This window comes from Danio rerio, chromosome 13 (genome assembly GCF_052040795.2).
Source record: "Danio rerio strain M-AB ecotype USA chromosome 13, GRCz13ab, whole genome shotgun sequence".
NCBI lineage: Eukaryota > Metazoa > Chordata > Actinopteri > Cypriniformes > Danionidae > Danio > Danio rerio.
Genome location: NC_141033.1, coordinates 42761329 through 42784473, shown reverse-complemented (window position 1 = coordinate 42784473; position 23145 = coordinate 42761329). Strand labels below are relative to the sequence as shown.

General features: G+C 36.1%; 1 protein-coding gene and 1 long non-coding RNA gene across 23 annotated transcripts in view; both read left to right on the top strand.

Annotated features, from left to right (window-relative positions):
- The first annotated feature begins 7559 nt into the window (after positions 1 to 7559).
- Positions 7560 to 23145, top strand: part of crtac1b (cartilage acidic protein 1b) — a 200807-nt gene continuing 185221 nt past the window's right edge. For 9 of the 21 annotated variants that reach the window (XR_015506279.1, XR_015506280.1, XR_015506283.1 and 6 more), the window contains exons 1-2: positions 13983 to 14276; positions 19058 to 19257. Coding sequence is in view for 9 of the 21 variants with exons in the window: in XM_087279706.1 (XP_087135832.1) it covers positions 19058 to 19257 (200 nt within the window). In the remaining 12 variants the exon portion in view is untranslated. Of the gene's footprint in view, positions 7653 to 13982; positions 14529 to 17421; positions 18986 to 19057; positions 19258 to 23145 lie in introns of those variants that run through there. The other 12 variants (XR_015506276.1, XR_015506274.1, XR_015506275.1 and 9 more) reach the window with 4 other exon arrangements.
- On the top strand, positions 8977 to 11765 carry LOC137487433 (uncharacterized). 2 transcript variants are annotated; one of them, XR_015506311.1, is made up of 6 exons: positions 8977 to 9036; positions 9360 to 9466; positions 10416 to 10542; positions 10714 to 10804; positions 11117 to 11159; positions 11257 to 11765. It is a non-coding gene; the product is annotated as an uncharacterized LOC137487433 (long non-coding RNA). The 2 variants fall into 2 exon arrangements; XR_015506310.1 differs by lacking the exons at positions 8977 to 9036; positions 9360 to 9466 and having other exon boundaries at positions 10406 to 10542; positions 10719 to 10804.

Below are 23145 nucleotides of genomic sequence, written 5' to 3'. Positions count from 1 at the left end.
ATTATTATCTTTCTGTTGCCCTTGTAAGGTGTGGGGTATCCTCAGGACTTTGTTTTTTAGGGCTGTTGCTTTTTTCCCTTTACATGACTTCTCTGGGAGTAATTTTTAACGAATTTGATCTTTAATATCATAGTTATACTGACAAAATGATATTGTACCTGGTTTTTAAAGGGCACCTATGATTAAAATCATTTTTAGTAAGTTGTTTGGGCAGAACTGTGTGTAGGTATAGTGTGTCCACAGTCATATTAGAGTGATAGAAACACAATGAGTCTCTTTTTTTTTAATTTCCTTACGTTAAAATAGGATCCAAATCTCTTGCATTTCGAGGCCCACTGCAACGTCTCCACACCACCACCATTGTGCAGCGTTCACTTGAATGATGCGACGGCAGCCACAGGTCAATGGCGCCAGTGCGGTCACCACACACCAGCTTTTGGTCAAGTGGAGAGACAGTGATAAAGCCAATTCGGTGGATGGGGATGATTGGGAGGCCATGATAATTGAAAGCAGATGGAGGGAATTTGGCCAGGACACTGGGGTTACACCCCTACACTTTTACAAGAAATGCCGAGGGATTTTTAATGACCTCAAGGTCAGGACCTTGGTTTAACCTCTCATCCAAGTGATGGCACCCACTGACAGTATGGTGTGCCAGGTTGAGTGCCCCCTGGTGGCCTCACTAATACCACTTCCAACAGCAACCTAGATTTCACATGTGGTCTCCCATCCAGGTACTGGCCAGGCTCAGCCCTGCTTAGTTTCAGTGAGTTACTGGTCTTGGTCGTAATCACACAGCTGTTGTAATATGAAAAACAACATATAGATAGATATTAGTTGTTGTCTTTTCGTCTGCTGCTTCTTTTTCTTTCATTTGTGAATGCATTTGCTGTTTTGAAGCAGTCACCTCTCTGTGAATGCCTCACCGTCATATATTACATGCTTATGGAGAAACTCTGTGTTGTTGGAGTCTCTGCTAGAAACCCTTGTTCAAAACTGTATATTCCTCCTTATTTCCTGAGATCGGCTATAAAGAACAAACACTATTAAGCTTGTGATCAATATAGGGGACATCACCTCTGTTATCACACCGCAAAGCAGATTTATGCTCCATGCCATCGGAAAATAAATCACATATTCATACTTTAAATTAAAGCAGTGAATGATGGTGTTTAGACAGAGAAAGGGAAAAAATGGGCATGCGGGCAGATTAAATATTAGTGCGAGAGACAGGAATAAGTATTAAAAACAAGTCTAATTCCATTTTTGGAGTCCCCCCACCCCTCTCTTTGGCAATTAAAGGGAATTTCTCATGTCACAGGATGGTCCACTTTAGAGATGCTTGAAAGCCTTTAAGACATGAATGTAATTAGTGCTTTTACATTTAGCAAGGGCAAGCAAGGTGAGCCAAATACTGAAAATTGTGTCATCATTTGCACACTCATTATGTGTTTCATTATCATTGGAAACCTATATGACTTTCTGTCTTCCTTGTAACATTATGCAAAGACTGTTCTTAAAGAATATCTGGCCACCCTTGCTGACAAAAAGCACCATAAAAGTAGTTCAAATGGGTTGTATTAATATGGTCATGTATTATAGTGGCATTGATAGCATTTTGTGAATAATATACATACACTGTAAAACCCAAAAAGTTAAGATAGCTCAAACCGTTTGCGGAAACTGATTGCAACAAACCATTTGAGTTAACAAACTAATCTATATGAGTAATGGGAACTTACTCCATTTAAGTTGAAGTAATGAGGTATTTAATAGAGTTCAAAATTCTTTTCAAATGAGTAGAATTTACTTTCAGTCAATTTTGAGTTAACTACACTCATTTCATTTGATAAAGTTGACTGTTGGGTTTTGTAAAAAATTATATGATCAGTTAGTCATAACAGTATATGTTTTTAGTTCATTGTAACTTAGTTAATTATGTTCTAACTTAATTTTATACGTTATGCAAGCTGTTTTAAGTCAGTTTAACATAATATAAGTTTAATGGACTCATAAGGTTAATTTGATTCAGCTTAAAAATTTAAGGCAACCAGGATTAAGGTTGTGGGAATAAGAAAATGTTTCTTTTTATCTCCAAGTTGCACTTTTTTTCCTCTCTTAGATGTGTTTATCCATAATTGAGCGATTGAGATATATTCGTTTTTAATGGTTTTATTATTTTTTTAAATCTACAAAATCTGAAGTAATAATAAAATGAAATCAAAAATATAGAATTGAGAAATACAAACACTTGCAAGAAATAAAATAATGGTAAAAATAGAAATAATAATTCCTTACATTTATAAAGCACTTTTCTGGACACTCAAAGCGCTTTACACATTGGGGGGAATCTCCTCATCCACCACCAGTGTGCAACACCCAACTGGATGACGTGACATCAGTCACATTGTGCCAGACCGCACACCATACACCACACACCTGCTGATTGATGGAGAGGAGACAGAGTGATGAAGCCAATTATGATATGGGAATTGTTAGGCCATGATGGACAGAGGCCAGTGGACAAATTTGTCCAGAATGCTGAGGTTAAACCTCTACTCTTTTTTTGAAAGACATCCTAGGATTTTTATTGACCACCGAGAGTCAGGACCTCGGGTTAATGTCTCATCCGAAAAAAGGATGAGAAAAAAAGCTAGAAATAAAGTCAGAATTGCAGGACAGTCCATTTTACAGACATCAACTGATAGATAGATAGATAGATAGATAGATAGATAGATAGATAGATAGATGATAGATGGATAGATAGATAGATAGATAGATAGATAGATAGATAGATAGATAGATAGATAGATAGATAGATAGATAGATAGATAGATATGTTTTCACTAAAACGTCTTTGTTTTAAAATGGCATTTTAGAATAAAAACGATCCACATGCACACTGTCATGTCACCTAGCATTTCTGAACAGCCCTCCTTTCACACTATACAGGGTGCTTTGAGCACAAAACCCAAGAAAGCAGTGCACGTCATTTAAGAGCAGTGCACATTTATCAACGATGTACTGCTGGATTGTGTCTCACTATAGTTGTTAAACGTGATATTTAATTAATCTTGTCTCAATCTAATGACTCTTCTGTCTTTTGAATCTGTCAGGTAACGTATCACAGCATCAGTACACTGCTTTAATCTTTCATTTTCACGCATGTACTTTGTAATTTTAGCAAAAATCTCTGATACTGTTAATTGGTTCCTGTTGATTTTGCATCTTTTTTACCAGCCAAGTTTATTGAAGCCATTATAATGACACAGATCACTCTGCTTATTCATGCCAGAGTCCTGCAGAAAAAGTGATTGATAGGTGGTAATTTGTGTGTAACTTTTATTTATTTATTTTTGATTTGTTTATGTGTAAAACAAAGACCATGTGGGTCAGGTACAGTAGTTGAAACGGTAGGCTACAAAATAAAAAATTGGTTATGAATTATTTAATTTTTTATTATTAATTAATTAATCGCCGCATACAACGACGATGCCATTGCCCATCGCGATGTTTTGCATTAGACATCGTATTATGCTAAATTGGTTGATATCGGCTATCCCCACTGTATAATAATAAAAAATACTCAATTGGGAGATACAAAAAAGAAATGTGAGACATTGTATAAAAAAGTAAAATTGCAATTTTAAGAAAAAAAAAGATAGAATTGCAAGAAATAAAATTAGAACTTCAAGACAGTCCATAAATTGTTAGATAGAAATTCACAAGAATGGCTGAATTGGATTGTAAACTTATTTTTTTTGCATTGAACAGCAGAAAAAAGTGACAAAATATAAACTAATTTTAATGATTAGAAACTAAGTCAGAATTTCAGAGAAAGTATATTAACCTGAAGTAAGAAATAGTTGCAATTTTAAGAAAATAAAGTCAGAATTTTCAGACATCTACAACAGATATGAATTTTGAGACAGAATATAAATTTTAAGTAGCGGTGCGGTGGCACACTGGGTAGCGCTATTACCTCACAGCAAGAAGATCACTGGTTTGAGCCTTCAGTTGGCATTTCTGTGAGGAGTTTGCATGTTCTCCCCATGTTGCAATTGTCATCCAGGTACTCCGTTTTCCCCTACAAGTTCAAAGACATGCACTACAGGTGAATTGGGTGAGCTAAATGAAGCTTAAATAAGAGTTAAGGAGGGTGTATTGGTGTTTCCCAGTATTGGGTTGCAGCTGGAAGGGCATCCACTGTGTAAAACGCATGTTGTATACTGTAAGTGGGTGGTTCATTCTGCTGTGGCGACCCCTGATTAATAAAGGAACTAAGCCGAAAAGAAAACAAATGAATAATGTACATTTTGCTAAACGCATAGTTTTTAACTTTGCAGAACATAAAGTTGCAATTTTGAGAAAAAAGGTCAAAGATTAGAATATAAAATCTCTGAACCATGATTAAGTGCACTAAGAACCCCAAAGTGCTTTGTTACACTTTTTTTGTTGTGAGCTGTGAGCCTCATTTTGTGGTTATTCTTAATAGGATCTGTGTAAATTAGGTTTTTGATGCCACACATTATGAGAGCCAACGATGATGGTGTGTTTGGGGAGAGCAGGAGACATATGATGGCATCCATCAGCTGTTTGGTCCACTGAAAGCCCATGAGAATCTGCCAAGGACTTTGTATTGTGCTGTCAGAGGAAGGTGATGCATGGATTTGCTAAAGACCAAACTGAATGTAAGATCCAAAGCAGATGTTTTTCTCTTCTGCAAATCCCAAATGCATCCTAATCTACAAAGAACATATCATAATGGAGAAAAAAAATCTTCAGTAGAAAATCAGAATAGTAGATGAAGAATTTTTTTCAGCCAAGGTCAAATGGGGCACGTGCATGAGACAATGGTGATGGCTATGCATCCAATCACCAAGATCTAATTTGAAATTTCATTGGCGATGGAATCACATCAGGTGTCTTCACAGAGGTAAATGGTTTCGTTCAAGGTTGGCCGAGCTATTGTGGATCATTTCTTCTTGGGGTTCAGAGGTTCCTCTCGACCTAACAGGTCTCCACATGTGTCAGATGATGCTGTTGTGGTCAAAGTCTAGAGGCAACAAATGAACAATGAAATGCAGGAAAGACAGGACATCTGGAGCCTTAAATTAAGTTTAATGAGTTGAGAAGTTCTGTGTGATCCAGTTGTGTGGATCTATTTAAACAATTTGTAAAATCTAATCTTATTTAAACCAACTGTATTTTATTATAAAATTAATTTAGTTTAACAAACAAACTGTGTTAATTTAGTTCCCAGCATGCATTTTGTAGGAGTGGATGCAGAAAAGAATGCTAAATGACCCACTTAATATATTGGATACTGTCACTCCAAAATGCCCTGATGATATCCTATCTGGATGTGTGTTTTTTTTTAGGTATGATGACAAAAGTGTTTAATTGTGTTGTATTTATTGTGTTTAACTGTGAAAAATGATTGTGTTGCTTTTTAATTTTAAGGGCTTCCATTTTGGTGAGGAGTGGAGCTTTTGATGCTTCATGTTCATGTTAGCAAAAAATATGCCACACAATCTGCTATCTACTGAAATTACTGTTGACCTTGTTGAAAACAAACTGCGTCTACTTTTTACTAAGAGGGTGAGATCTTTTAGGAGAATATGCAAGTGGCATAGCAAGTGAATGTTCCATTGTGTACTCTTCAATCATCTAAAGATTATTTTACGCCACAGCTCTTTATGAATCTAAATAACCATTATTGTATACAGTATTTTGCAGTTTCCGTGTTTCCCCCATACTTTTAAGAAGCTATAGCTTTTAAAATTAAAGGTTCTTGGCTTCATGAAGGGGAACTTTTATGCAACTTGTTTTCCTGTAGTATAAGAGTTTCATTTCATTAAAATGTTCTTCAAATTTAAAAGCTAGTTTCTTTTAAGAACTGTTCACTAAAAGGATTTTTGAGGAATCCAAATTGGTTCTTACTTGATTTTTCTGCACAGACCCTTTTCAGAAATCTTTATTTATACATGTGAAGAGCATTTTTTGCCCTGTTTGTTGACATTTATCATCAACTGAATCTTTAACATTGCACAAAAGGTTCTTAGTAGTGCAAAAAAAAAAAAAAAAAAAAATGTATTCAACTGTTCTTCAAAATACATTTTTAAATATTAAGGTCCTATATGTGTGGAAAAAGGAGGTTAGAACCCCTTTACATTAAATAATTATTTGTGGATTGAAAGGTGTCCATGAGTGGTGAATATTCTTTATTTTTAGGAGTGCAGAAGAACCACTCTGAGTTTATAAAAAAAAAAAAAAAAACATTTTGTCCTAATTGAGAAAAAAAATAATATCAGAAGAACTCAAATTTGGGCAATAGCAAGATGGAACTTAAAGGTTCTTTGTGGAACTGCAAATGTCATTAATCTAGGGTTTTTATTTTTTAGGGTGCAGTAAAATAATACCAAATCAATATTTCATGTCCATATATTCATTATTTATTAAGTAGCTGTGTTTAAGAGGGACAATGTACAGTCAGATTACCACAAACAAATCTCTTTTATGATAATGACTGCACTGTATTAATGACATATAGGCCATCTGTGCTCTTTAGTCCTATCTCACTGTGACTAGACAGGCCAATTTTCACTGACATGTAAATGTGGGCATTCATATCTTAACATTTGTTTTCTCTGTGTCAACACTCCAAAAAAATTTTTTTTTTTGCTGCTTGTTCAAACTGCTTATTTCAAATGAGCTTAATCAACACAATGCTTGAGTTTTTTTTTTTTTGAGGGGGGATAACAATTGTTTTATGGTCAATCAACTTGTAAAAACAATTTAGTTAACTTAAACGACTTGTGTTGTGTTGACAAGATGAAGGAATTGTGTTTAACCGTGGATTTTTGTACAGTGAATAATGGCCTTTTTAAAATAATGAGATTTGGGATTTATAGAGTGCAGAGTTCACCATGAACACATTATTCTATTTCAAAAGATCATAATACACGTTAATGATGCATTTATAGCTGTATTTAACAGATTTACAGTTTAAGTGTAAGATTTTCTGTTTCTTTAAGAGGTCATGCTGATATGAACGTTTGTTGAGTGGACGAAATAACTATAGAGATATGAACTTCTGCCAACATCCCAGTAGATGAACCCTCACTTTACTATAAATGCCACGGATCCATGAAATGTTCCCATAAAATGGTTAAACGATCATCAGACCGGCAATCAGTATTTTAATTAAGAAAGTGCATTTAAAGTACATGGTAGAACACACATAATGTTAGATAACTTATTTTTCGAACTGCATTTTTATTTATACTTGCATATGCATATTTAACTGCATTTTTAAATGTCTTCATTCGTGTGTATTTTGATTGAATAGATTCAAAATCATGTCACTAAATCTTTCTTCTGAGCCGTGCTTATGAATTATAGAGTAGGGAGTCTCAGGTAAGCGTGATTCTGCAATCCTATCTCCGCCCTTTAGCTCAGTCATTGGCTGCCTCTTTTAAATATGCACTGCAGGGGCTTGTGATTGGATAGATTCTTACACAGCTGATTTCATAAAGCAAATTCTTGGGAAGTTGTGTAAAATCACTACGAGACATACTCAAGGTCCACAGGGAATCTCTTAATCTATGAGGAGGGCAATCACTGATGAGCGGCGCTGGACTTTCTTTCATGTAAGTAGCGGTGCTTTTATATCTGCCGCATTGTGTCTTTGAAGTTAAAGCGGCTGCTTTGATCTGATCTTTCGGCGCGCGTCTAATTAAACGTTCTTTGCCGATCGGATGAGATGTGATAAGTGATATTGATAAATATTCGGGAGATCAGATAAAGGTTCCAGGTTGTTTTTCTTTTGTCTTGGTTCTGTTTATTTAGTTCGCATTTGTTTAGTTCGCATCTGCTTTTCGGATTTAAAAGACTTTATAAACAATTAAGAAACCACAAACAAATGTTTGTTATTTGTTCTGCTTTTGATCTGTATAAAGATTATGTTTTATGCTTTGCTTTTTATGCATGCATGCTTTGATGAGATCCTATTTCGTTAATAATATGTATGTAACTAATCATAGTAAATGTTAATTTTTAAGTGTGTTGGATTTAAATTTCAGACAACTACATATTAAAACTTTTTTATTATTATTATTTTAAGTAAAAGACAACTCCATCACCTTCATAGAGATCCAGATGTTTTCATACTTATTTTATAATTAAGGATGAGTAGTTTAATATAAAGCAGTGTTGTGTCATAAGAAGAGAGGTGTATGACTGACTGACTGTGCTGGTGTTTGTCGCAGTCCGATCAGAGACCAGAAATGCATGAACACACACTTAAGATGAGAGTAAATATAATTTATGAGGTGAAGGTCACAGGAAAAAAGCAAAGAGTGTTTACTATTTCACATTGTGGGTTTATATATATGCTATCATTTAAAATAAGAGAGACATTACAAACTTTGAACGTTTTACAGTGCAATTTTTTTTTTTCATCGTGATGCACATCATCTAACATCTCTGTTGCAACTGCAGTGAGTAAGTGTGTTGTGTGATAACTGCAGTGAGATGAAGCTGATGGCATCATTTCTAGTCTAACTGCCTCCTCGAGATGCAGAGCTGGTGCAAGGACAGATTCACCTCTTCTTGTGGTTCCTGTGCCTGTCTGTGTCTAAATTTATGACCCTGTAGCTGTGAAGACTTTTTAGTTTGGATCACATCCAGCCCTCACCTCATCCGAGAAGCTTTTACATCATCATATTATGATGACAGATACGGTACATACGGTACTCTTGCAGCATTGGTGTTCCACTGCCCTTACACAGCAAATTCATCAGAGTTAAATTCTCGGTGTTGAAGCATTTCAGAGTAAAGTGTTGACGTTAAAGAGTTAGATTTTGATAAATGAATATAATAAGAGTTAGAATTGATTTTATTCAGTGCGAAATCAAGGAGTTATCTTTTTTACACTTGGTGGTGTTATTTCCAACATCCGGGAATTCATGCAGCCCCAGTCACTGAAGAATTTTCCAGACGCCATTTTCCATCTGAAGTTTAGAACAGCAACTGGTGAGTCAAACAACTACCTAAATGTTGGTATTTTACTGACTTTCTTTAAGGAAATACAGTTGTAAACATATTGTTAAGTTAATAACTTTAGAATGTAGTGACAATTTTAATCTTCTGCGGTTCATTCATGGTCGTTTGTGTATCTAGCTTAACTGCATTACTATTGACTTCTTTTCAAGAATGTTTTTATATGTGCTCACGCATACATAGTGCATAAAAACATCAAATGTACATGTTCAACACATTTCTGTCACGCTTAATGCCATTTTGTGCGTTGTTACCCATCTGTAAAATAAAATCGACACTTCTCCTTTAATTCGAAGCAAACTAGCGAGGGAATTCCCGGAGCAGCCTAGCCTACTCTGCCCGGATGCTAACGGCAACACAGGACGGTTTCCATAACCTCTGGAGATTTTCTAAAACATATCTGGTGAGTAAATGAACATATGCTTTCTTGTAAAAGGCTTCCTGACTAAAACATATGATTGTTTGTTATCCGTGTATGTTAATTTGGTTATTTTAAACACCGCAGCCCTTTTAAACTGGTTCATTCGTGGCCGTCCATATACCGTTAGTCCATAGAGTCGCGTGATAACGTACGCTTGAATTATATTAAGTGTTGACAACCATTAAAGTCGGAATGTTAACATTAATGTCTTTAAATGACCGCGTTTGCACTTTCTCAGACATTTGACGTTACAGAAGTCTCCCGGAAGTTGCGGGACTAACGTTAACGTTATCCCGCAAATGCACAGAGACTCCCAGATGCCCGCAAATGAATGATAATCTCCCGGAAATCGCGCGTCTCCCGCCCGGTCATCAAACACATTGCACACCCCTCTCCACCGCATCCCTCCCAGCTCTTCAGGTACGTCGCGCGCAAGTCACCCCCACCGCTCTTTAGGTACGTCGCGCGCAAGTCACCCCACCGGTCTTCAGGTACTCATCTCTCCCGCTACCTCTCGCAAATCAACTCTGTATCCCCCGAAAATGACTTTTCCCAACTCGGGATGTCTGACGTTAGTAAGTTAGGCTATTTCTGTAGTCAGGAACATCTTAGTCAAGCTTTTTCTCCCGCATGATATTGTGCTTAAAACTAGGCTAAACTTAGCATGTACTGTACACAACATTTCCGTTTTATTAAAGACAATTTAGTGCGTTGTAAACAGCCACCTGTCTGTAAAATTAATCAACTGATTCATATTTGAGCAGCCTAATGATGATACAGGTTTGATTTGTAGATTTATAATCAATAATCAACATCTGAATCAAAAGATATCTGAAAAAGTGTGAGGCATACTTTGTGATGTTCATCTCTCTTTTTTATCTGAAGGTTATGCATATGTGTTAGATACTAATGTGTTGTTGTTTTTTAACAGCCACAGTTCTCTGTACAATAACACAAGACCCTGGGACGGTGGCTGATTAGAGACGGATGGTGTATTTCCAGAGTTGGTGAAATGACCAAGCACACCTTCTTGGTCATATGTGGTGATAATAATGAAGGTATGTTTGATAAAGTTCTGTATTTGTTTCACAATAAGCTGAGAGGGTATTAGAGCATTAAAGAATAACAAATGACATGAAGGTGATAAGTTTTGTATTGTGGGTGAACTGTTACTTAAATAATGTTTTGCTCTTTGCTTTGCACTTTTCCTCTTCTGCTTATCCTAATAGTTAAGATTATATTTGGACCTGAAACATCTGCTAGACTCCAGGAAAGGTGGCGTCAATACTGGTCCTGAAAGGGCCTAACAAGTTGAATCTGGTAAAGAAACATGCACGCACGGGCGCACACACGCACGCACGCACGCACGTACACGCTTACAGAAAACTGTAAGTTTATGAATATTTTTTACACTGTGGCAAATATTTTGGGGAAGTCAGCATCACTAAATGATATAAAAGATTTTAAGCTCCTCTAAATTTTGCTCCAAGTGTTGTGTTAAATTCAGGATTCTGGACCGACAGCTGCCTGTTTTTCCAGTTCTAGTCATTGTGATTAACCTAATTGTTTTTGGAGATCCAACAGTGATGTATGTGTTTTTTCTACTTTTCCATATCCTGTCACCTCAACCAGCTGGGAGAGTCAAGTTGTGGATCATCATGAAGATTTTCAAAAGGTGAGTTTAGATTTCTTGAATGTTTTATTTACTTTAAATGTTCTTTTAAATATATCATAGAATTTGATTGCAATTTGTTTTCAAACATTTTTCTTAGTCATGCTGGAGTCTTGAAGAGTTCTTAGAAGAGCATCACCCTATATCCGTGCATCAGGAACCACCAGACGAGCGATCAGCAGCTACTACATCGTCATGGATAAAAAGGTCATCCTGTGGCTGGGAAGCACTTCATTCACAGGACATGCTTGATTAGATTTCCTAGCTCCAGTTTGTTTTCACACAAGTTTCCAGCATTTATACCTTCATTTAAACTGCTGTGTTTGATATGGAGGACCAAGGAAACACCAGAAGTGAAAGATTTGCACGCCAAGTTGTTTAAAATGTCATTTCAGAAGAAAACTATGCGTTCAGAAGAAAACTGATGAAACATCAAGTTTGGACCAAAGGACTAAAACAGCCTTTTTAAGCACTGGTCATACATATTTTGTTGATACTGTCTGTACTAATAAAACATTTAAAGCATATTTGACATTGTTGCATTTTAAAAACTGAATGAATTGTTGAAGTGGTGAATGTTTTTAAATAAAATGTTTTTTTCTTTTGTAATTTACAGTCTATTTGAGTTTTTTACCATATTTACACTCAAGAGAGTTGAATAAAATAATATATTACACCAGGCGGTGTTAAATATAGTTACATTTTTTAACTCTGCCCAGAGTTAAAATTAACCCTTACTTCGGTGTCAATGTGCCAACCCTTTTGAAAGTGTTGATTTAACTCTTTTTTGAGTGGACCCCATGAGACACTTTCAAAGTGTTGAAATTAACACCCATAGAGTTGTTTTGGGTCCCCATATTTTGCTGTGTATCCAGCCATTCAGAGTGGTACAGCTATAAACACCAAATAAATTACAATAAAATGACATGTTTACTCTGCTTTTACTGTTTCTGCCCCCGGTGTTTTGCTGCACTGGGTTATTAAAATAAAAGTGGTAATGTTAGTAATATAGCACAGGAAAGAACAAAGTGACAACCTCTTCTGAGGCCTTTAATCAGTCTGAAAATGTACATTTCTGTCATCAGCGCTCAAATTACCACTGCGCCCGAACCTTTGGTCCGGTAATATCACTAATACAATACTTATTTGAGTGGTTTGATTACACTTTCATCTCAAACAGAGGAGCATATATTAAGACAACCTTAATCTAAATTAATTACACGGCTTTGATGTTAGAGTTCAATGGGTTGATTAGTAGAGTAGGGACATGCATATTTTGAGAAATCATTACTGCAAACACATACACACATCATCTCCCATCTCTTTGTGTTTTTCAGCAGCTTGAGCATGTCGTCTCTGCTTTTATTATTTGCCAAATACTGCACAAATGCTGTTATGTAAACAATTTCGGAAGAATTTTCCTTATTGTTTTTTTTTTTGTGTGGTGTTTTATATGTAAATTATGGGTTGTGTTGCATTGTGCTGTAATTAAAGGAACATTACAGTTTTATTTTTTGAAAATGGGCTAATTTTGCAACTCCCCAAAACAGTTGAGGTTTACCATTTTTGTATCCATTCAACCTATCTCCAGGTCCAGCTTGATCTCAGATGGAAACATAGCTATTTTACGTTTTTGTTAGTTTAGTGGCTAATTCTGTGTCAATGGCAGTGGTGACGACATGGAGACAGGGTAGATAAAAGTACAATAAGTTTAATAGTTATCAGCAAATAACTACCAATCACAAGGCTGAGTCATAGCCAGTTAATCGGGCAAGATTCAAATGAACAGTCAGCTCAATAAGGCAGTCAAGGCGAAATGAGTTATAAAATAAAGGCAGTAGTCAAAAAACACACAATGGTCATAACAGAAAGGCAATACAAAATAATGGGAAATGAATTCGGGTGAGGGCTTCCTCTGCTGGCTGAATGAATGGTTGCTAGTCTTATTTGTTATAAATTTGTGCGAAAATGTACGATCTTAAAAAGGAAGCATGGCAACCACCCCTAGTACGGCCTAGGGCCGTACTCACACTAGGTACAGTTGCCTCGAACCGGGCCAAAGCACGCTTGTCCCCCCTCCCGTCTCCCCCGACGGCCCGCGCTCACACCATATCGGGCCTCGGCACGCTTACGTCATCGCTGCTGCGCTGTTCAGAAGCGGTCTCTATGGCAAGCCTTTTTAGCATTTAAATCTTTGTTCTGACTCCATAAATATATTTAAGAGATATCTCTAATTATATTTTGACTAGTCATAATTATAATTCGACTAGTCAGAATAACAATTAGAGATATCTGCAATTGCAATTGTACTACTACGAAATCAGATTGGAGATATCTGCAAATATATTATGACTAGTCATATTCCTCTATTGACTTCCATTGAAAAATATTTGCAGATATCTCTAAATGAGTTTTGACTAGTCACAATTGTAATTAGAGATATCTCTAACTGAGTTTTTACTAGTCATACATTTGGAGATGTCTTTAATTCGTAATATTTAGAGATATTTACAAATATATTTGAAGATATCTCTAATTAATTTACTAATAGTTGAATTACAGTTGTAGATATCTTGAATTGGATTTTTGACGAGTCAAAACTCAGTTAGAGATATCTGCAAATATTTTTCAATGGAAGTCAATAAAGGAATATGACTATTCATAATATATTTGCAGATATCTCCAATCTGATTTCGTACTAGTACAATTGTAATTGCAGATATCTCTAATTGTTATTCTGACAAGTCGAATTATAATTATGACTAGTCAAAATATAATTATCTCTCTAAATATATTTATGGATAGTCAGAACAAGGTTTAAATGTTAAAACGGCTTGCCATACGCTTTCACTCAGCAGCACAGTGAAGATTTCTCTAGTTATATCGTTTCAGTCGTTTGTTATGCAGTGACATGCAGTCAAATATTTCGCCAAACAGTCCTTAGGGATGCGGGGACACGCAGTCAGATATTTCGCCGTACAGATCCGCCACTTTTGGCGCTCATAAACAATCAAAGCTCTCGTGCTGCAGGAATGAGGAGGTCTGCTGAAGGCGCGCAGCTGGCGTGCTGGGAGGAGTTTGCGTCTTTAATAAACTACGGCAGTTTGCGATCACTGAACAGTAAGAATGATTAATAAATCCATATCAAACAGTCCCTTAAAAGTCACGTCTCGCTTTCGGTTTCGGGCTTTGGCGCGTTTCGCGCTCACACACAAGCGTACCGCGCCAAAGCCCAAGTGTACCGCACTCAGGCACACCTCTTCCAACCGGGCCAGGGCCGGCCAAGTGAACCGTGCTTGAGCCCGATTCAGCGCACTCACACTTCTCAAACGATCCGGGAAACGGGCCTGGGCACGGTACGGATGGCATAGTGTGAGTAGGCCCCTAAACGCAACCATAATTGGAGGATGAGCAAATCATAGTAAACTGTATGAATGAGATTATACAAACTCATACGAATTAGCCACTTAATCAAAAAGTTACGAATTGCGGTGAGATTGTGTTACCAGGTCTGCCTGGAGCACTTTTAACTCAGCTTAGCATAGACCCTTGAAATGGACCATTAGCATCTCGTATCCTGAGTTTCAATAATTTTCCTAGTTAATCTTGACACTTCTGTCGTTACATCATGTACTAAAACTAACAGAAAATGAAACATTGCTATTTTCTAGACTTTCATGATATTAATTTTTTGATTTACACTTATAATTTTTTTGGTCTGAGACTGCAATACATTTGGCAGGATTTTAATCTCATGGCACTGTATAATATTACTGCACCTGCTGCAGCCATACTTTTTATTCTTTGTCGGTCTAAGTAACTTTTTAGAGAAGTTGTAAAATGACGCAGTTTTCAAAAAAAGTGTAGTGTTTCATTATATGTACACATTTCCAAGTTTAAATAATTTCGTTGCAATGTTTAAGCAGCTTAATGAATGCTAATGAATTTCAATTAAAGCATTTTAACTGATTTGTCTAGAGATTTGACTATACTGCTAGGAAAATCAAACAAGTTATTCTATACTGTATTGTTGCATGTAATGTACACAAAAAAGGAATTAATTTAATTTATATTTCTAAAGATATGGCTCTAGAGAATGTACTGCAATTTGTCACCCGCAGTCACACGCTTTACTGCGTCTGTAAAGGCCACTTTTCATTAAAAAAAAAAAAAAAAAAAAAAATTGCAGTAACCACCAGATGGCGCAAGGAACAACTGATTTTCCATTATCTTAGTTATCATGCTTGTTTACATGTAAATGCATGGACAGTATTTGTGTGCGAGCGCTCGATTCAGCTCCCTTGATGCCTCGAGCGGCTGGGTTTCTGTATTTAATTTTGGAGATAATTTGTACATATTTGTATTCACATAAGAATACAACAGAAAAACATTAAACGTTACAAATTACGTGTCCACTTTTGAGGGCTCAACACAATTTCATAGATCTAAATAAAATAGCCTAAGCGATATTGAAATTATTTAAAGAAATACAAATATCGGATATAATAAAAACAATAAATAAACATTATAAAACAAACAAGCTATAACGATTTAGGAATATACAGTGTAATATAAATCAATTACATACACACCCAGAACTAAATAGTCTCTGTGTTGTCGCAAATGTACTTTATAATCAAACTTTTGTAACTAAGTATTTTTTCTTGCCTTCTTTGTTAACATGATGGTGGTGATATTCAGAGCTTGTCAAAACGTATCTATATCACTATGATCAGATGCTTTCTTTAGGGCTGCTTGTTATTTTTTTGTGTGTTATTTTTTTTTCTTGCGCGGAAAGCTTGCTGCGTATATTTATATACTAATTTATTATTGCTCACAACAGCATGAATGACGTTGGGATGTTTGTTAACCGTATATTCTTGCAAAAGTATTTTTTTGTCAATTATAGTTATAGCCAAAAAATAAATCATGTTTCTTGTGCACACAAGTGCGAGAATGAACAAAAAGTAGCAGACTGCAGTTCACTTAATGGCCACTGGTGTTGCTAATAACAATCATTTCTGAATTCTACTGTACATTTAATGGCAATATGTGACAAAATATGATAAAATAAATCAAAGCTTATTTTTTATCTTAGTAATATGCATTGCTAACAACTTTAAGGGTAACATTTAGATTTGTTAAAACTCTCAGATAGGCGACGCGGTGGCACAGTAGGTAGTGCTATCGCCTCACAGCAAGAAGGTCGCTGGTTCGAGCCTTGGCTGGGTCAGTTGGCATCTCTGTGTGGAGTCCACAAGTCCAAAGACATGTGGTACATGTGAATTGGGTAGGCTAAATTGTCCTTAGTGTATGTGTGTGAATGTGTGTATATGGATGTTTCCCAGCAATGGGTTGCAGCTGGAAGGGCATCTGCTGCATAAAACATATGCTGGTTAAGTTGGCAGTTCATTCCACTGTGGCGACCCCGGATTAATAAAGGGACTAAGCTGAAAATAAAATAAATGAATGAACTCTCAGATATCAGATTTTCTAAATGTTGTATCTTGACCAAATACTGTCAAATTATAACTCGATATTCACTTAACTTATTTATTAAGCTGTCAGATTATATATAAATCTCAATTTTCAAAAAATTCCAAAAACTGGTTTTGTGGTTCATGGTCACATATATAGTGTACACACTTTTATTGTATAGATAAAATATAATGTATATCACTGTTATTGTATAGATAAATTTAGTTGGGTCGGAAAATAATTACTTCTGGATTCAACTGGAAAAATAGAAATAAAAAGCAAAAGTTTTGAATGACATAAGGTTTTATTACGAGGTTTAGACTAAGGTAAGTAAGGTCTTACCTTGTTTACATGTGCCAGTTGCTATGAATTAAATTGTAAATGAACAGTTTTGAGAGATGGGTGGATGGATGGATGGATAGATAGACAGATAGGTAACACTTTATAATAACAGTACATGAATAATGATGTGCTAATATGTAACTTAAATGTTGCTTCATTATAAACTACTGATAAGTTAAGCTTGTGCTAATCATGATCTAACATTAACTACAACATGAATCACACGAGATCATATTTAAATAATTGCTACCTTAATTACTTATTAGGACATGTTTGTTAATTAATGTGTTGATTAACACTAGTTTTAAATGTAAATGCATGAAGGTAATGTTAATGGTGTAATAATGTTATTGGTAATGTATGAATGTTAAATGTTACTAACACAAACTCTTGTTAATGTATCCATGTCATGACTTTACTTAGAGGGGCACATTCTCATTAACCCATTGGTAACTAATCCTGAACTAATCTGAAATAATTTTTCAGTGTAAAGACACTAGGCTCACATGCATGACTGTTATGTTTAAGCATAGGGGTTCATTACTAGTTAAGAATGAGTAAATGATAATTTTCCCCTCCAAGTAAAGTCATGGCATGAAGATACATTAACAAGTCACAAGTTCATGTTAGTTACATTAAGCTGAAACTAAAGTGTTTAATACATTTATACACCAAATGTGAGGTATATGAGCCAGGAAGGCTCGTAGTGGGTTCTCAAAGTATATTAAAAAAATGAGAAAACCTCAAAATGATGGCACAACTCACTGATATAACGTGTAAAGTGATGGTTTATTTACAGTGTACGAGAGTGATACCCAAAACCCAGCAAAGTAGCAAAACAAACAAAAATAAAAGAACAAATAAACAACAAACAAAACAATAAATGTTCAATCACAATAAAAACATATAAGTCACAGATCGTTTACGGCACCACAGTAGCTCGCTCGTTCGCTCGCTAGGTGAACTGACAATACAAACAAACATGTTCTAACAAGTAATTAAGGTAGTCATTATTCACACTTGAACTTGCGACTTGGGATTAGTGCATGCCTTAACTCATCATTAGTTCGATAAAGTAATGTTTAGTTTATATATTAGTTACTAATAATTAGTACATTATTGGTCATGTACTGTTATTGTAAAGAGTTACAGATAGATGGATGGATTGATGGATGGATGGATGGAGATACGGACGGACGGATAGATACAGTAGATAGCACAAGTATATGGACGAGCATAACTGTCATGTTTAAACACAGGAATTCATGAGAAGGAGTTAATAATAATGTGCCCTTCCAAGTAAAGTCATGGCAAGAAGATACATTAAAAGTCATGAGTTTATATTAGTTACATTATGCAAAAACTAGATAACACAATTATACATTGCATAATACATAATGCATTAATTATTATTAATTATTAATTAACATGTTCTATCAAGAAATTAAGATAGTTCATAATAAAATACAGTTTAGTATGTGTAAGTACATCATTATACATGTGCTGTTATTGTAAAGTGTCACAGACAGACAGACAGACAGACAGACAGACAGACAGACAGACAGACAGACAGACAGACAGATAGATAGATAGATAGATAGATAGATAGATAGATAGATAGATAGATAGATAGATAGATAGATAGATAGATACTTGAATCAATGGATGGATAGATAGATCATTAGAAAGATTGTGTCCTCATACTTTTCACCACATATGGATTTTGCCATCTTAAATGTCTGTCTCATGTGCAGTGAAATGGCTTCTGCTCTCAGATCTTAATTTGGTCCATTCTGAGCTGTCACATGTCTGCAGTCTCTGTATTTATGTCTCAGTACTGTGAGTGTAATGCTGGGAAGGTAATTGCCTCTTAACAGTGTAGAAAGCCGTTCAGTCTTCGAAAAGTCAGGGAAAGTAGGATTTCTCCACAGCCCGGCTCAGTTGATGGTGTTTTACAGTTCCTCTAACTTGAATGAGTCATAAAGAGTTTTTTTTTCACAGATCAGGAGGTAAGTACAGTATCTGTTGTTTCATTCCACACAGTGATGTTTCTTTTCTTTAAAACTTGCTTAATTTCACAGATGGCAATGTTGGCGTGGATGTTACTGCTCACTGTGCGTGTGTCAGGACTGTCCTGGGGCCAACGGACTGAACCCATGTTTACCTCAGTAACTCAGAGTGTTTTCCCTCCTGACTATGAGAACAATCCAACGCAGCTCAACTATGGTGTTGCTGTCACTGATGTGGATGGAGACGGGGATCTGGAGATGTTTGTGTCAGGGTGAGTGTTCTGGATTTCTGACAGATTGCATACATTGGTTTCAGAAGAATAATGAAGAAGCGATGCATTTTTTTGTTTGACATAAAATACTTCAGTGTTTTAAAGTTCAGTGTTTTAAAGTTACAGTGTGTGGTGCCTTGTGCAGTTTAGGGGAACTTACATTTTTTGCAATAGTGACAGTAAATATATGTTAGCCAACATTACATTAGTTTTGTACTTGAAAATAATATTTCTAGTAGAAAGAGAAATGTCAAAGCAATTAATTGGGCGTATTTGTAAACCATTTGTGATATGATTTGGATCTTGGTGGATTTGTGTTGATGAAATTTGATGTGTTTGGAGTGCTCAGTGTTTGGTTTGAATTGCACTCAAGATTGAAATTAAGTGCAACTGACAGAATTGTATCTCTAGGGAAGCCAGAATTTGTTTTTCCTTTCTATTAAATGACAGCCGAGGTTGATTTAGGATAGGTCAGTGAAATACACCAACAAGGACGTGCCTTGTTGGAAACAGGAGACAAATAAATGGGCTTTGGTTATTCAGTACTCCCTGAAGGCATGTTTATATTTGAGTTAGGATTTCAGAGAATATATGGTCCTATTAAAATTATTTTTTCTACCCCATTAGCATTATGTTTTGGGTTTAAAGTATTAATCTAATAACAATAATGCCTGCAGGAAGAAACACACACACACATACAATTTGGTTTCTCATGTGTCATGAGGATTTTACATTGACATTGATTTTTCTACTCTACTGATTCTGTCCTTTTACCCCAACTCGACCCTAAAACCCAACACTTACATGAAGCAATCTACAGTTTTAGTATTGAATGAATTATTCTAAAATACTTAATTCTGTGTTAGTAATTTTACTCATGTGCACAAAAAAGTCCTCACAATGTCAAAATGACTGGTATATCCAAACTTGGTGGGATAATGCACACACTCACTTTAAATAAGAGAATAATATATAAACACTTAAAAAAATGTATTCTTGGCGTCACGGTGGCACAATGGGTAGCACAATCGCCTCACAGCAAGAAGGCCGCCGGTTCGAGCCTCAGCTGGGTCAGTTGGCATTTCTGTTTGGAGTTTGCATGTTCTCCCAGTGTTCACGTGCGTTTCATCCGGGCACTCCCCACAGTCCAAAGACATGCGGTACATCCGCTGCGTAAAACATATGCTGGATAAGTTGGCGGTTCATTCCGCTGTGGTGACCCCATGTTAATAAGGGAAATAAGCTAAAAAGAAAATGAATGAATGAATAGTTTAATCTTTGCCATTTCCCAATACTGGGTTGCGGCTGGAAAGACATCCACTGCATAAAACATATGCCGAAATAGTTGGAGGTTCATTCTGCTGTGGCGGCCCCTGATAAAAAAGGGACTAAGCCGAAGGAAAATGATAAATGAATAATCTTTGTCATTCAAAATTTGCACCAAATTTTTTTAGATCAGTGGTTTACAAAATAACCAGATGATGATGACAATGATGATGAGCACTATGCTTTTGCAGCACCAATATGGAGCAATGTTATAAATATGGATTTGGAGAATTATTGCGCAAATATGTACCCTTTAAAAGGATACTGATCCAGTGACAGTTATCTCTGAGAGTGTATAGTCAACAAATTCAACAGAAATCACTAGTCTTTCACCGCTCTGCAGGGATCTTGATCAGCTCTTCTTCTGTTCCTTTCCACAGTTCACTGACTGTAGTTTCTCAGCAAGGGTTTTCCAGAGATTTTCAATCAGGTTTAGTTCAGGACTCTGGGCTGTCATTTTATTATTTCAGTGTGGCAAGAGGCTCAATATCTATTTTATGCAATAATCCAGTTTTGCGGATAAAGTTAATTCGCAGTTTTGAATGGAAACCAAAAATGCGTATTAACTTTATGCGCAAAACTAGATTATCGCATAAAATACGTGCAAATAAAGCAGCATTTCTATCCAAGGAGTCAAATCTAACAATATTGTCACTCCCTTATTAACTGGTCCCAAATATCAACAGTAAAATCAGAATTTACTGCGGTAGGAAAAGCAGTGTGAATCTTTTCTTCATTTAATAAATGACTTGCACCTGAGAAGGCAATCCTGACAATCAGTGAATGCACAGTGGCGTTTGAAGGTGTGAGATGCAGAGCATAGACGCTCTTCATTCTGGAGGTCATTGATAATATATTACATAAATACTGAGATGTTTAAGGCTTTAAGAATGACCAAAACAATATTTCAGATGTTTTACAGTGTGCTCAGCCTGCTGGTTTATCCAGTCGCACATATTTTTATCATCACATGATCTTTCATAACAAAATCACAAGACCTTTTTCATTCCTTTGCAGCGAGAATTGGTAACCAGTTCAGAGCTAAACAGGTTAGGATCTGTCTCTCAGCAAACAGCGTCCCAACAATTAAGAGAATTTGAAATGAAAGTGCAGCCGTGACTATACCATCATCAGCAAAACTGAATAAAAGACTAACTGTGTGTTTACACCAAAAGCGGACCTTTTTCAGTATTTGTCAATGATAATGAACGTGTCTTATCAAATCTACAGTGTTTCAAGTAAAGTTGCTTTCATCAAGTGAACTATAAACCAATTCTCTGTCCACTCAACATGCTCCACAGCCAATGTTACCGTACGTTTACACAGAAAGCGGCAAAAGCGGCAAAGTAGCCGGAAGTCATTCATTTTCAATGAGAGCCGGTGGCGATAAGCGTCGAGGAGCAGCGTGCCGCGTTTTCGCTGGTGTGGGCATCGAGGAGAGTTGAAATCAAGTCAACTTTATGAAAATGAGCTATGACGCGGTTCGGCATAATGTTATAAATATGGATTTGAAGAATTATTGCGCAAATGTGTACCCTTTAAAAGGATACTGATCCAGTGACAGTTATCTCTGAGAGTGTATAGTCAACAAATTCAAGAAATCAGAATGAAGAAGTCTACCGCTTGAGAGGAGTCCAGAGAACACAGACCTGTAAACTTTGGTTCTGATGTCAAATGTTTTCAAGTGTTTGATTATTGCGGTTGCTGGATTTTCAATTATTTACAATGTTTTCTTACAAGAACATGCATAATTTACTGGCGAATTACTAATGTGCATTAATGTAATATATATTTATCTTTAAAAAAGCATGAATCCATGCGATAATACACAACAGTATTGCTTCTTCAGGATATTTCAGGCATGGACACATTAGATAATAAAGTGGAGCAAAGCTACACCACATGCAACTTAATCTTCCATTGTTAAATGAATTTGATCAGAAGTGCGCAACTTTTTCATGCTATAAAGCATGTTTTATGCAGGAATTGAACTGAATGTGACTTTTAAATAGGAGATCAATGTATTGAATTTTGACGCTCTCACCGCTGGAGCTGAAAGAAGACAGCGTCGTTGCCAGGGCGGCCAGAGCGACCTTGGACGTTCTCACCGCTTTTGGTGTGAACGCACAGTTAGTCTTTTATTTAGTTTTGCTGATGATGGTATGGTCACGGCTGCACTTTCATTTCAAACTCTCTTAATTGTTGTGACGCTGTTTGCTGAGAGACAGATCCTAACCTGTTTAGCTCTGAACTGATGACCAATTCTCACAGCAGTGTTGAACAAATTGAGATGTTCTGCATTATCCTGGTCTGTCATCCCAGTATGTCATTTGTCTTTTGTTGACAACCAGCCTTATCAATCCTGTTTTGATGACTTCAAATAGAACTAAGCAGTGACCTTAAATGTTAGGGAATTATAGGTTGTCCTAATTTTTAACTACAATATGTATAATTAATTAATCACGCACATATGACTGTTTTTTCAAAATACAAATCCAATTATAATGTTATAATAATATAAAATAAAATGCTTAGACTTATATATAATTTAATACATGCATA